General features: G+C 47.6%; 1 protein-coding gene across 1 annotated transcript in view; it reads left to right on the top strand.

Annotated features, from left to right (window-relative positions):
* Positions 1-13,590, top strand: part of EPG5 (ectopic P-granules 5 autophagy tethering factor) — a 595,944-nt gene that overhangs the window by 449,172 nt on the left and 133,182 nt on the right. Inside the window, exon 34 of the mRNA XM_085629140.1 lies at positions 391-466. Within this exon, the coding sequence (XP_085485266.1) occupies positions 391-466 (76 nt within the window). The remainder of the gene's footprint in view (positions 1-390; positions 467-13,590) is intronic.

The following is a 13,590-nucleotide window of genomic DNA, read 5'->3' as shown; positions in this document are numbered from 1 at the left end:
TAAACATGTGTTTCTTGGTTTAACCCTTCATCAGTAGAGAACAGAAGTGGAATTGTGCAGGGAAAAGTTATTTGGGGTTGCTGAAATGTTGCTTAAGTCTTCACAATTCACAGTACATCTCCACAGGCGTACAGGTGCATGCCAGGTGAGCTTGTCAGCTTGTTGGCTCAAGAGAGCCTTTTAATCACAAGGGGGAGGGAGCTCGCTGCCTCTCATCTCAGCACAGTTCACATTATTGGATTCTGTTGGAGAGGTACTGTGACCTGTGAAGACTTGGACGTATAAACTTGAATAATGCACAATGCAGAACATATTATATAATTACTTGATGATAAGTAGTGCTGATCAGCATGCAGACTACAATTTTATGTATTTCTTTCTTATGTATAGAACTAAAGGCTACCCATTCACGCATTACTGAACTTTTTAAGCCATGGATCTGCGTTCTGGGGACCGAGGATGCAAGGTATACTTTCCATGTTTTATTAATGCATCCAGCCTAAATCCTTATTGTGCTCTTTTTCGTGTACTGTTTAATATTAATTTTAAATGAAAGTATGTTTTATTCTCTGTTTGTTTTTTTACCTGATTCACAATTTAGAGAACGTTCATAAACATTTTTACTAAAAAGCATGGTTTTTACCTAATTCACAATAACAATATGGAGAAAGTTATGGGCACTTGTTCATTAATCATCATAAACACATAACTGAAACAGGTGATGACGCAGAATGAACATGTCAAACATTTACAAGAATCCAACTCTCAAAATATTTTTCCAGTTGAATACTGGTAGATGCGACATGCCTGGATATACACTATTTTCTAGATAACATATACGAATATGAACTAACGCACCTTGACATTGATAAACAGAAACTCTTTTTGATATGGTATTAGTCTACTCGCAGAGCATAATTTCATAGGTGCATTGGCTCAATTTATCTTACAAGTTTTCTCATATGCCATCCCTTCCTGTCTTCTCTTCTAGCTCACATTAGTTCTATCAGTCTCTCATCTTTTATGTTTAGACTACGGTCAAAGGATCCCTCCAGCCACCACTTCATTGCAATCTGAAGCTTTATAATTCAGTAGATTCAATAAGTGGAATCTATGTTGCTGTCTTGGACTAATGTAGGAGTGCACGGCTGCTTCTCTGGCAGGTGGCCATTGTCGCTGTACCCAGTACCTGTTATGGGGACCGGGTGGGAGGAGCACTCTTTCAAATGAAGATTGGATTAAACTACAGAGCAGGAAGATGGTGCACAGGTGCAGAAGAGCAGGCAGTGACAAACACCAGCAAAGAAGTAGTTCAAAAAGGATAGACGTAACAATAACAAATGACAGAGAGCAAGGCAACCCTAATGTGCATAAGTCGGGAAAGAAACCAATCACTCTGGGTTCCCATTAGTGGTGTACCCCGGTAAAACTACCAAAAACATAGAGAACCTTAATGTCTCTGTTATTCTTACAGATAGTCGCTGTGCACACCCTATACTAAAATGTAGCATAATTTATTCTTTACTTGGATCTTGGCCTTTATGGGTCCAGATTGAAACACAGTTTAGATTCCTAAGAAAATATTATATCGCACTGTCACAGCTGAGGTATATAAGACAACATGTACCACAAGGCAAAGGCAGGGACAGGCATTTCCTTCTGGAATGCAGGTGCGCATCAATCACTGTACCAAAGAAACACAGTTCTACACATGTGAAGACAAAGTTAAAACTTACCAAAACACTAGGAGCCTAAAAGGAGTATAAAGCAAGCCGCAGAGAGGAAACTGCAAAGAAGCATCCAAAAAGCATGTGACTATCAAGAAACAAGGGAAAAACCAGATAATAAATGGAGCAGGAAAAGCATACCAAGCATAATAATTCTAGCAAGCATAAACGTGTAAGCTGCAAAGATAAGCTGGAAAAGAAACAGAACAACACAACCAGAAGGAGCTAGGAACTGTAAAAAGAAAGACGGGACAAAACTGGAAACTAAATTAGGATTTCTAAAGATAACTAAACAAGTAGAAACATGCATGAGGAAGGTATCGCGGTAAATCTAGAGAATGAACACAGCATGGAAATCACAAGCATACAATAAACTGTAACAACCAAGGCAGGGCAAAACTGGACTCTACTAACATGAGCACAAGCACAAGGAGCCCATGACATTGAAACGTATAAGAGACATGGGCTGCAAGATAAATTAAAGACAGCAAAAGGGTAAGAGGTTAGGATTAGAAGCTTAAGGTTTGAAGCCTAGAGTTATTTACTTATTTGAATTGCATATAGCAGCTCTTAACCCAATTGTGAGAAGAAGGGAGGAGCTGCTCATCAAGGATAGCACAGCATTTCAGTTGAAGAATAATACACTATAGCAAGGGATGGCTAATAGTGTAACGTGGGAACTCTCTAAAACAAAAGACATAAATTTAAACACCAACCTCTGCTCAGGACCTTTTACCCGTCGGAATAAACGCGTATTAATTTTATCTTCCGCTTCTACCCTAACTGACTTGCGCGACGCCCCAAACCTCCTCCTCAGTAGATTTCTTCGGTGAAGTGCGCATTGGAACGTTGACGCGCACTTCACCAGACTGGAGATAACATCAGAAACTAGACCGCTAAACAGCGGTATTAGAGAGACAGTTGGCGGCCATATTTGAATTCTGGCAATGCCATAATCATCGCCAGCTTAAGGGTAAATCAACTTGTGAAAGAGTTTGATTGGGCATTAACCAATTGCAGGCTATCATTTTAGAATGACACAGACATAAGCCAATCAACACCAGTGGGATGGGTGAAACCTCACCAAGTACATACAACACATCACCTGACAGCTGCGCTGTCTAAGCTCAGTCAATCAATCATGGGTTTGTTAAGCGCGACTACTCACCCGTGCCAGTCTCAAGGCGCTGGGGGGGGGGGTGGAAGGCGCAATGTGGAGAAGTGTAGCTCACTGGTTAGAGGAGGCATACCCTGAAGCAGAGATCAGACCCGGGGCCTGGGTTCGATTCCCGACGCGGCAGGGTCCAGAGCCCAATTGTCCACGGACTCGATAATTCTCGCTTCGGTGCCCACTCTAAGCATGAGTTCACACTATGCAGCTCTGGGCAACAAGCCTGCTTAATCTCCACAACGGCCCCCCGCGGCGGGATGCCTGGCTTTCACCTTGGGGATGCCCAGTACGGGTTATCTTACAGGGAAAAACCAGGACGGGTTCCCAATGCAAGCGCCAAGATGCCCGTAGGGTGATAGCTGCGCTCTATAAGTACATCAATCAATCAATCAATCAATCAATGTCCTGTCCATCAAGGAGGAGGTATATCGAAGAGTCAAGTTTTGAGGTCCTTCATGAAGTTGGGGAGTGATGTCTCTCTGAGGGGGAGTGGGAGGGAGTTCCAGGCTCTGGCCACGAGGAAGGAGAAGGAGCGGCCTCCCAAACCTGGACTTCTTGGTGCAAGGGACCACGGCATAGGAAAGCTGGGCTGATCGTAGGGTTCTTGGGGGTGCGTTGAATATGATTCGGTTATTCAGGTATGCTGGTCCTCTGTTGTGGAGGGCTTTGTGTGCATGGGTGAGAATAATAAAGGTGATTCTTGCCTTGAATGGGGAGCCAGTGGAGTGTGCGCAGGTGCTGGGTGATGTGGCAGTGTCATCGCAGATTGAGGATTAGTCTGGCGGCGGCGTTCTGGATGTTTGGAAGTTTGCTGGTGAGGTTTTTCTTGATTCTGGTGTAGAGTACATTGCTGTAGTCAAGTCTGCTGGTGACAAGGGCGTGTGTGACGGTTTTTCTGTGTTCGAGGAGGATCCATTTCAAAGGTCTTGCGTAGGAGGCAGAGGGTGTGGAAGCAGGAAGATGCGACGGTCTGTCCACAGGAGTTCGTTGGTGTGGCTGAAAGTGATGGAGTTTCCTGTGGTGAAGATGGGGTCGAGAGTGTGTCCTGCTGAGTGCGTAGGCTTGGTCACAATTTGGCAGATTCCTATGTTGTGGAGATTGTCCAGGCGGGATGAGGTGTTGGGGGTGGAAGTTGAGGTCTCCCAGCAAGGTGTAGTTGGTGGACACGATGGCCTGCAGGGCGATGCTGTCCGTGATGGAGTCGGTGAATGGTCCGCAGGGTCCGGGGGGTTGGTAGATGAGAGTTCCCCGGAGGGTGGTGGTAGGGCTGGCCTGTATCTTGAAGTGTAGGTGTTCCATCAGGTCTGTGGGCTCGTCGGAAAGTGTGCTCAGTCGGAGGGTGGATTTGTGGATGATGGCGATATTCCCCTCCAACCCCCCCCACCCCCCCTCAGGGTAGGTGGGGCGGTACTTCCGGGATAACTTGTATCCTTGGGGAATGGCGATGGCGATGTCCGGTCCAGAGGTGGTGTTGGTCCAGGTTTCAGTGAAGAATGTGACGTCCAGGTTGGTGCTGTCGAGGAGGTCCCAGATTTCGGTGGCATGTATGTGGAGGGATCGGACGTTGCGGAGGATGCATTGCAGCGTCTTTGGTGCGGTCGCGTTGTTGCAAGCGGGTTGTGCTGGATCCGTGGTCTTGGCGGTGCTGCAGGAGTAGCGGCAGCAGTGACAGCTGAAGGGTCTGTGGGTGTCGGCTGGGGAAGCTAGCTCGCAGTTGTTGCGACCTGTATTGAGTGCGTAGAGTGCAGCTTGGTTGTAGTGTTGGCCGTTCGGAGGTTCAGGATTCCTGGTGCTGGTGGCGGTCGGGTCACGGACAGGCTCAGACGAGCTTGCCTTTGATGCGCCAGCTGTGCGACCGCGCAGCGGCTGCCATTAAGTAGTAGTCTGGGAGGGCTGGACAACTGGGAGGCGGAAGCGGAGAGGCGAAACTGGCTTGGGCTGGTCGCGCTTGGGGGAAGGGGCTGTGGGGGCATCAGCAGAGGGAAAGAAAGTGGGTGAGAGGCGCACAGAATAGAGAAGCAAAAAGTGAAAGGAGGATGGAAAGTGATAGAAAGAGAGTGACAGTAAAAGGGTGAAAAAACGAAGGTGAAAGGAAAAGGAACAGCAAGCAGAAAAACAAAGCAAGAGAGAGAGTGCGAGGTCCACTGGACCACCAGGTATGAGGCACAGGTATAGCCTGCGGGTGGAGGAGGGCCTTGACCACCTACACAGAGAGTGCAGGGCTCAGGAGGGCCTCACTTGATGGTGGAGCTGCGAGGGTGGGAGAGCAACTTCACTGAAAATGAGTCAGTGGTCCTAACATGGGAATCTACCCATTCACAATACCGATAGCACTGTCACACGATGAGTCAGAATCTGACCTGTGATGGAAGCCCAAGAGCCTAATGTAAAGTTATCCCGGCCCAGCCAAAAGCACTGGAATGCCTTTGCAGTGGCAGACTGTGCACTATAGAAATGGCAATAACGTTGCAAAACCTCAAACTCCATTTTGTGAGGCTGGACTATCTCCTCTCATCCTAAATGCATGGCTTTCTAATCATATGAATAATACTATAGTCACTGCCAGACTTCTCTCCCTGTCTGTGAAGCCTCTTCGAATTATAAAATGAATTAGGAAACCCATTTAAACTTCATTTAACAAGTGCGTTCAACTTTAAACAGCCTAATACGCAAGCAGACATGTACGGCTGCACAGCGTAGATTGACCTCCTCCTTTCAGTCCTGGACATTTTGTTGCTATCCAAATGCATTCTGAGTGTTGCAGTCTCGTTTTATTCCTTCCACTGAACTAAGTTCAGGACCTTAGACAGTGCCCGTAATGACCGAGAGACTGGGGTGGTCCACACTGCGTCTAAAAATGGCCAATGAACTATGCCAGATGGCAACTAGGTGCACTTCTGAAGGAGCTGAGCTCTCGCGTGGTCTCTACACAAAGATGCACTTCAGCTTTAAAAAGTCATCAGGACATTTATATCCAACGTAAGCATGACGTTCCACGGAAATAAAGGAAGGACGCACCTCAAACATCAGACCACTGATAAGTGAAGCTAAGCTAAGTGAAGGCAACAGTGCAAGCCGGTACACTCACTGTTACATTGAAGAAAGTACTCTTGCAGGTAAGTAGTCCAGGAGCCGTAGGTATAATTTAGAAGGTTTATTAGTAATAAGATAGATGGTAAAGAAGGCCCCACCGGGAGCAGCATCTAGCTGCTTAGCCCATCTCACTCAAACTGACCACACTTCAAACCATGCATTCACGAACATTCCGATGACATCACCCACACAGGCTGAGCAGCAGGGAGAAGGAGAAGAAACAAATATAACACTGGCCGCTATCCAGAATCCACGCAGCCCTGTGCTCGAGGACGCACAGCAAACCGGGAGAAGGCCGCACGGGCACCTCAGGAAACAAACACAGAAATACACTGCATTCCTGCCTCGCAGCTTTCCAAACAAAGATATGTTTTAGCGTGCGGCGCACATTTAAATAATTTAAATATCCTGCGTCCCTTTCTGAGGATTTAAGAGGGAAAATCGGATTGTTAACGGCAAGCTGTTCCTTAACGTGAATAGAGCAGGCAGGGACGCACAGTGGGACTGCACACCTGCCGCAGGGCTGACGGGAACTGAGAACGTGTTGATTGCACCATTTCAGGAAAATGTCTTGTGGCAATGCAATAGGTCTCGCATTTGCGAGAGTTTAAGCTATTGGCATTGTAAATGTCAATCCCTTTTATTTATCTGTTTTAAAAACCAACAGATAAATAAAAGGCATTTTTATTTACAATGTCAATTGCTAAAACTCTCATAAACGCGAGACCTATTGCCAGTCGCGGCCGGCAGTACTCGTGGAAGCGGGTGGGGGGTTTCACGCGGATGGGGGGGGTAACGCGGTGATGGGGGAGGTGTTCATTTAAAAATCAAACTTAGCTTTCCACTGGCCTGGTCCAGCGTCTTCTTGTGTCCAGCTCCTGCTCAGGACAGGAAGCAGGCAGCCAGGCTCCCTCCCCATAGCCAATCACAACGCTGCTATGGCAGCATTGTGATTGGTGGAGATGCCACCCAGCCAGGAGCTAACGAGGAGGCCATCTTCTCCATGCAGCATTGAAGCCTGCATGGAGAAAGGACCGAGTGCGCATGACTGGTTTGGGCGGCTCCAGAGGGCCGACCAAACAGTCATTGCGCCCTCAGGAGTGGGCATACCACTCTTCCCCTGCCCGGGCTGCTCGCAGAGCCGCCTCAAAACCAACCACCCACCCTCAATCAAACATAAAATAGTACTAACGGAAAGTTATCACCACTTTATGTTTCTGCTTCTCACACTGGAGAAAGCAGTGGGGTGACGCTCCTCCGCCCTAGTGGAGGAGCCACCCCTGCCTATTGCATTGCAAATGCTTGTTGTATCTGCCCTCACTTTCTCCCAGCATTGCTCTGCTCGACATGACTGCTGCACGAACACAGCTGGTTATGTCAAAGTTGCTCAAACTCTCATAAACGCGAGACCTATTGCCAGTCGCGGCCGGCAGTACTCGTGGAAGCGGGTGGGGGGTTTCGCGCGGATGGGGAGGGTAACGCGGTGATGGGGGAGGTGTTCATTTAAAAATCAAACTTAGCTTTCCACTGGCCTGGTCCAGCGTCTTCTTGTGTCCAGCTCCTGCTTAGGACAGGAAGCAGGCAGCCAGGCTCCCTCCCCATAGCCAATCACAACGCTGCTATGGCAGCATTGTGATTGGTGGAGATGCCACCCAGCCAGGAGCTAACGAGGAGGCCATCTTCTCCATGCAGCATTGAAGCCTGCATGGAGAAAGGACAGAGTGCGCATGACTGGTTTGGGCGGCTCCAGAGGGCCGACCAAACAGTCATTGCGCCCTCAGGAGTGGGCATACCACTCCTCCCCTGCCCGGGCTGCTCGCAGAGCCGCCTCAAAACCATCCACCCACACTCAATCAAACATAAAATAGTACTAACGGAAAGTTATCACCACTTTATGTTTCTGCTTCTCACACTGGAGTAAGCAGTGGGGTGACGCTCCTCCGCCCTAGTGGAGGAGCCGCCCCTGCCTATTGCATTGCAAATGCTTGTTGTATCTGCCCTCACTTTCTCCCAGCATTGCTCTGCTCTACATGACTGCTGCACGAACACAGCTGGTTATGTCAAAGTGCGGAAAACGGAACGAGGAGCGGTACAGCGCCCATAATCTGAATATTTCATGGAAATAAAGTACCATGACATTAATACGCTTTCAAGGGTCACACCGACTATTGGAAGTGTAAAATGAGGAAATGTTGTACACCTCAAGCAACGGAAGACAGTACCTTAACAGATGTGTTGTAAACATTACCCACCCCAAATTGCGAAAATCATCTAAAAGTGAAAGTCAACTCTAACTGTCCTTGAAATTGCAGTATTACTGCACTTGACCATCATTTGCCGTGTAGTACTACATATGTTCCTGAAGCCAACATAAATATTGAATAAAAGAGAAGTGCAGTTCGTCCTAGGATGACTGATGTACTAACTTTTCCTCACACTATGAGTCTCCCCCTGGCTGGATGTTTTTAATGCTACACCCTGTTTCCAGAGCCCTCCTAGATGACGAAATGTGTACCTCAGAGCGAGACCGAAGGATGACGTTTGCTGGTCCGGAGTCTGTGTGTGCTGTGCGAGACTACTCCGAGAAGGACAAGGCGGCAGATTGGATTATAATCACGTCCCACCAGTTCTTAGTCAATCATTCAGGAGACCCCACCCCGTGGCTCAGCCTTTAATCTGCTACTCGTCCGGTGATGTGTGCGGCCTGCCTGAGGAGAGCATGGTCAGCCGATGAATAGAAACTCGTTGGGTCAGCAGGTTACATGCGGGAAACAAGGGCTTTGTAACGCTGCCAGCAAACAGCCATCAGATCATAAAATGTAAGTTTATAGAATCCCATAACCTATTTATTGGTTCACACACTTTGTGTATACCAGATTTCTTTAAGACAGCGCCTGCCTTTTGGGCATCCATGCAGCGGGGGAAGGGGGAACAGATCGTATTTACAAAGTTATGCGATGTTCCGGTAAAAAAACGTAAAAAGCAAAGCCACACTAAGTGTAAAGATAGTGGAGGGAGGGTAAATAAAGGAGGATGCGGTCAAGCAGATTTCTGTAATTAAGACAGCGTGTCTGCCATTACTGAAGGTGGGGTCCCGTGCGTGCTGTGTACATTAATTAAGCAAATTGTTCTTGAAACTGCTAATGAAAGCTCCTGAGTTAGGACACATGTAAAAGGGCCAGTCCTCATAGGAGATAACAACAGAAGATGCTGCGCTGTACTAAGGAGGGACTAATACGCCTAATAACAAATCAGAAGCCAACATTTACAAAGGACAATGATGCAAACCAATGAAAAATATGGGCGTAGAGCGGGTAGAGCTTCAAATCAATTTATCAGGGGTTTGTAAAGCGCACTACTCACCTGTAAGGGTCTCAAGGCGGTCGGGGCGGGGGGTGGCTCCTTAGTTCATTCGAAGAGCCAGGACTTGAGGTCTTTTCTGAATTGGTGACGTGTTGGGCTTCGCCGGAGGTGAAGGAGAAGATCATTCCAGGTTTTGGCTGCGAGGTATGACTGCGTTGATCTGGTGATTCTTAGTGAGCGATGAGTCCAGTATGATGCAGAGATTACGTGCATGGTTTGTCAGGGTGGGTGGGTTTTTGAGGGCGGGGAAACCACCAAGTGTCGTTTCATGCACAGGGGGTGGAGCCAAGGATGAGGACGTCTGTTTTCTCTGCGTTGAGTTTCCGGCAGCTGTTCTTCATCCAGGTTGCGACGGCTTTCATCCCTTCTTGGAAGTTGTGCCTGGTAACGTTGGGTTCCTTGGTGAGGGAGACGATGAGTTGGGTGTCATCGGCGTAGGAGACGATGTTGAGCCCATGGTTTCTGACGATGATTGCGAGGGGAGCAATGTAGACGTTGAAGAGGGTGGGGCTGAGGGAGGATCCTTAGGGTACTACACTTCTGGTCTCTGTCACTTCTGAGAGGAAGGGCGGGAGTCTTATTCTCTGTGTTTTGCCCGTGAGGAATGAGCATATCCAGTCTAGGGCCTTTCCTTGGATGCAGGCGTCGTGGAGTCTGGTGGCTAGTGTGGATAGGTCCAGGAGGATGAGACCTGCCGTTTGGCCTTTGTCCATAGCTGAATACAGCATGCCCCGCAGAGCAGCGCATGCGCTGCCCAGGCTCGACCTAAAATTGATAGCACTGTACTGTTGAGATGTCCTATGTGCAAAATAGTAGATTTTTCTAAGCCATTCTAGGAGAAGGAATGCAGTGGCATTTAAGGTGTCCTATGTGCAAAATGGTCCTTCTTCCAGCTGTGTGTGGGTCACTTTGGGAGTACATTTATTTGCTACCTTGATAAGGAATTTCACAAAGCGACAATTCAGCTGTATGTCCACAGGTGTGAAGCTAGCCAGTAACGCTTGGCTGCATGTTTCAGATTCCTCTTTGGTTAAAGAGTGGGCGTAACATGACTCTTCGCTCAGCTATTAATCCCTTGCAGGTACACACCAAGTGCACCATAGCTTCTTTCCCCTTCTGTTGCAAAGTCATCCTGTGCCCTAGGCACCCCCCAACTTTTTGCTGACTGATGCTGGTGGTAACTGATTTTGACTGACCCTTGGCTCTGCCTAACCAGGCCCAGGGCCAGTGCAGAGCTGACAGGAACACATTAGAATACAGTTAAAACACCTAACATACACTAGGGTACACTATGGTATGGTGGGGTACCCTTGTAATTGGCATGACGTACCCCATAAGCCCCTAGTATATAATAGGGCAGGGGAAGGAAACTACCTAGAAGTTCCCTGTACCCTGGGGCATGGCAGTTTAGAGGCCAGCAGCTTTTTCTGCACTTGCATGTGTGCGCTGCTGAAGCCTGAGGTCAGTTTAAAAACAGCCCTGGGTGCCAGGACTGCTTTTAAAAAGTAAATTGTACCCAAACTCGACTTTGGTGGTAGGGGCACTTAAAAATGGATAACCTACAATGTTTTGGCATATTAGGGACCCCCAGGGTCTCCCCTAGGTATCCCAGGGGTGGGGGTTCAGTTATCTATAAGGTACACCCTTATAGAATGAGTTTTTATATGCCTGGATAAAGTGAAATTTCACATTTCACTTCCCACATTGTGTTAAAGTGCTGCTCAAATGCGACTTTGATGCTAGGAGCACTGGGTAAGGAGGATCTGCCATATTTCTGCAGATTCAGAACCCCTAAAGTCTCCCCTAGTTGCACAGGGGGTGGGGGTACTGTAGAAATTAGGGACATACTTATAAAATATGTTTTTATAAGCCCTGGAGCTAGAAAGTTGGCCCAAGTCATTTTCCACATTGCAAATCCCATGGCCCATAGGTAAACATGCTAGGAAGTTATTGATTAATAACTATTGATAGGAGATGACTAGCCTGACCATTCAAAGACTTCCCCGAATGGTAGTCGTAAATCCAACAATATTGTTGAATTTCTCCTAAAGTGTACATACAAGATGTTATGAAACTTTCTTGTTTGTAAGCCCAAATTCAGCCTTCCAGTGGTCTGCCCTGATTGGTCAGAGTTAAGTGAATTAGCCAGGCTGCTTTGAATATGTGATAAAGAGTCTCTGGGGTTACCAGCTCTGCTGGGAGGGCAGTATGCTGGTCCATAGGAATGCCTGGCTAGGGGGTGAAGTCGTAAACCATGCTCTTCAAAGGCAGAGGGGAGGCCTGGGTGTCAGTTACACTTTTACACTCTTGACCCAGAGTCAGGGCTAGGCTTAAGGAAGGTATGTGCAGAAGGTCGGGGGAGAGTCCGTGGAAATAAGCCATCTCAGGGGGTGTGTTTAGCCAGCTCTTACCTCCTTGCTGGAAAATCAGCCATTATGGATTTGGAAGATTTGATGCACTCTGGGACAAAATACTGCCACACTCTACAGGATGTGGTCATAACTATGAGGAGTTATCCTGCTCTCATTGGTCAGAAGTGACCAGTGGCTTGACCCAGATAATTTTTAATAAGTATCTGAGAGGGGCAGAGCCCTCCAGATCTGGTGCTTGAAACTTACTGAAGCAAGAAGTGCCCTACTGAGAAGTTTCGCTGTGCAATGATTTCTAAGGCCTGACCTCTGAAGACTGCACCAACTGAACCTGCAGCCCTGTGGATTACCTTGCTGCAAAAGGACTAAAGAGTGGACTCCCTCCAAGCTACAGGTTAACAGAGCTCACCTGAACATCCCCACAAAGAATGCCCAGCCTGGAGTACTAGTGGATTTGCAAGGGTTTTGTTCAAGTGGATTGCGGAATTGAAGTTTCACACTTTCAAGGACCCTCTTGGAGATTCCAGAATCTTGGATTGTGTGTCGGATACTTTGGGACCCGCAAGCAGAACTTCAGGAAAGAGTTCTAACTGGACCCCGCCTGCTGGAGAAGGCGCACCACACATTTGGTGAGATTCTCCAGAACAGTTTCTAAAGGTGGGTCCCTGTCAGAGAAAACGAAATGACTAAAAGGGGCACTGTTGGTTTCTAAGCACTAGAAAGTGACTAATCTTTCAAAATTCATATCTCTGGTTCCCTACAGTGAATTTTGTTTCATTGTGGTGTCATTTAAAAGTTAAAAATATTACTTTCTGTCTTTGAAGTTAAGCCTGCCTGCTCGCAGCCACGTTACCAAGGGTTTAGCTTAGGAATAATTTTCTAAGACCTATGCTGGGTCCTACCATGTGTTAATGGCCTTATTGCCAGTGGTAGAGCTACATTTGCCCCTACCAATAACCCACTTTCCAACATTTCATCCAGGTTGCGACAGCTTTCATCCCTTCTTGGAAGTTGTGCCTGGAAGTGTTGGGTTCCTTGGTGAGGGAGAGGATGAGTTGGGTGTTATCAGCGTAGGAGATGATGTTGAGCCCATGGTTTCTGACGATGATTGCGAGGGGAGCAATGTAGACATTGAAGAGGGTGGGGCTGAGGGAGGATCTTTAGAGTACTACACTTCTGGTCTCTGTCACTTCTGAAAGGAAGGGCGGGAGTTTTATTCTCTGTGTTTTGCCCGTGAGGAATGAGCATATCCAGTCGAGAGCCTTTCCTTGGATGGAGGCGTCGTGGAGTCTGGTGGCTAGTGTGGATAGGTGCAGGAGGATGAGGCCTGCCATTTGGCCTTTGTCCATACCTGAATACAGCATGCCTCGCAGAGCAGCGCATGCGCGGCCCAGGCTCGACCTAAAATTGATAGCACTGTACTGTTGAGATGTCCAATGAGCAAAATAGTAGATTTTTCTAAGCCATTCTAGGAGAAGGAATGCAGTGGCATTTAAGGTGTCCTATGTGCAAAATGGTCCTTCCAGCTGTGTGTGGGTCAGTTTGGGAATACATTTATTTTCTACCTTGATAAGGAATTTCACAAAGCCGATTCAGCTGTATGTCCACAGGTGTGAAGCTAGCCAGCACCGCTTGGCTTCATGTTTCAGATTCCTCTTTGGTTAAAGAGTGGGCGTAACATGACTCTATGCTCCTTTGCAGATACACACCAAGTGCACCATAGCTTCTTTCCCCTTCCCACACAGCCGAAAGTTAGTCGTAGCGCTGATACCTCTCCGGGGTGGTTGGTGTTGGGGTGAAGGTAGTATGCCCAATCGGTATATCTGAATATTTCCTTTTACGAAGTTGGAGTACCCCTTGTGAAAAT

The sequence above is a fragment of the Triturus cristatus genome, chromosome 2_1 (genome assembly GCF_964204655.1).
Source record: "Triturus cristatus chromosome 2_1, aTriCri1.1, whole genome shotgun sequence".
NCBI classification, from domain to species: domain Eukaryota; kingdom Metazoa; phylum Chordata; class Amphibia; order Caudata; family Salamandridae; genus Triturus; species Triturus cristatus.
The sequence above is the reverse complement of the archived record's forward strand: the minus strand, read 5'-3'. Positions and strand labels throughout refer to the sequence as shown.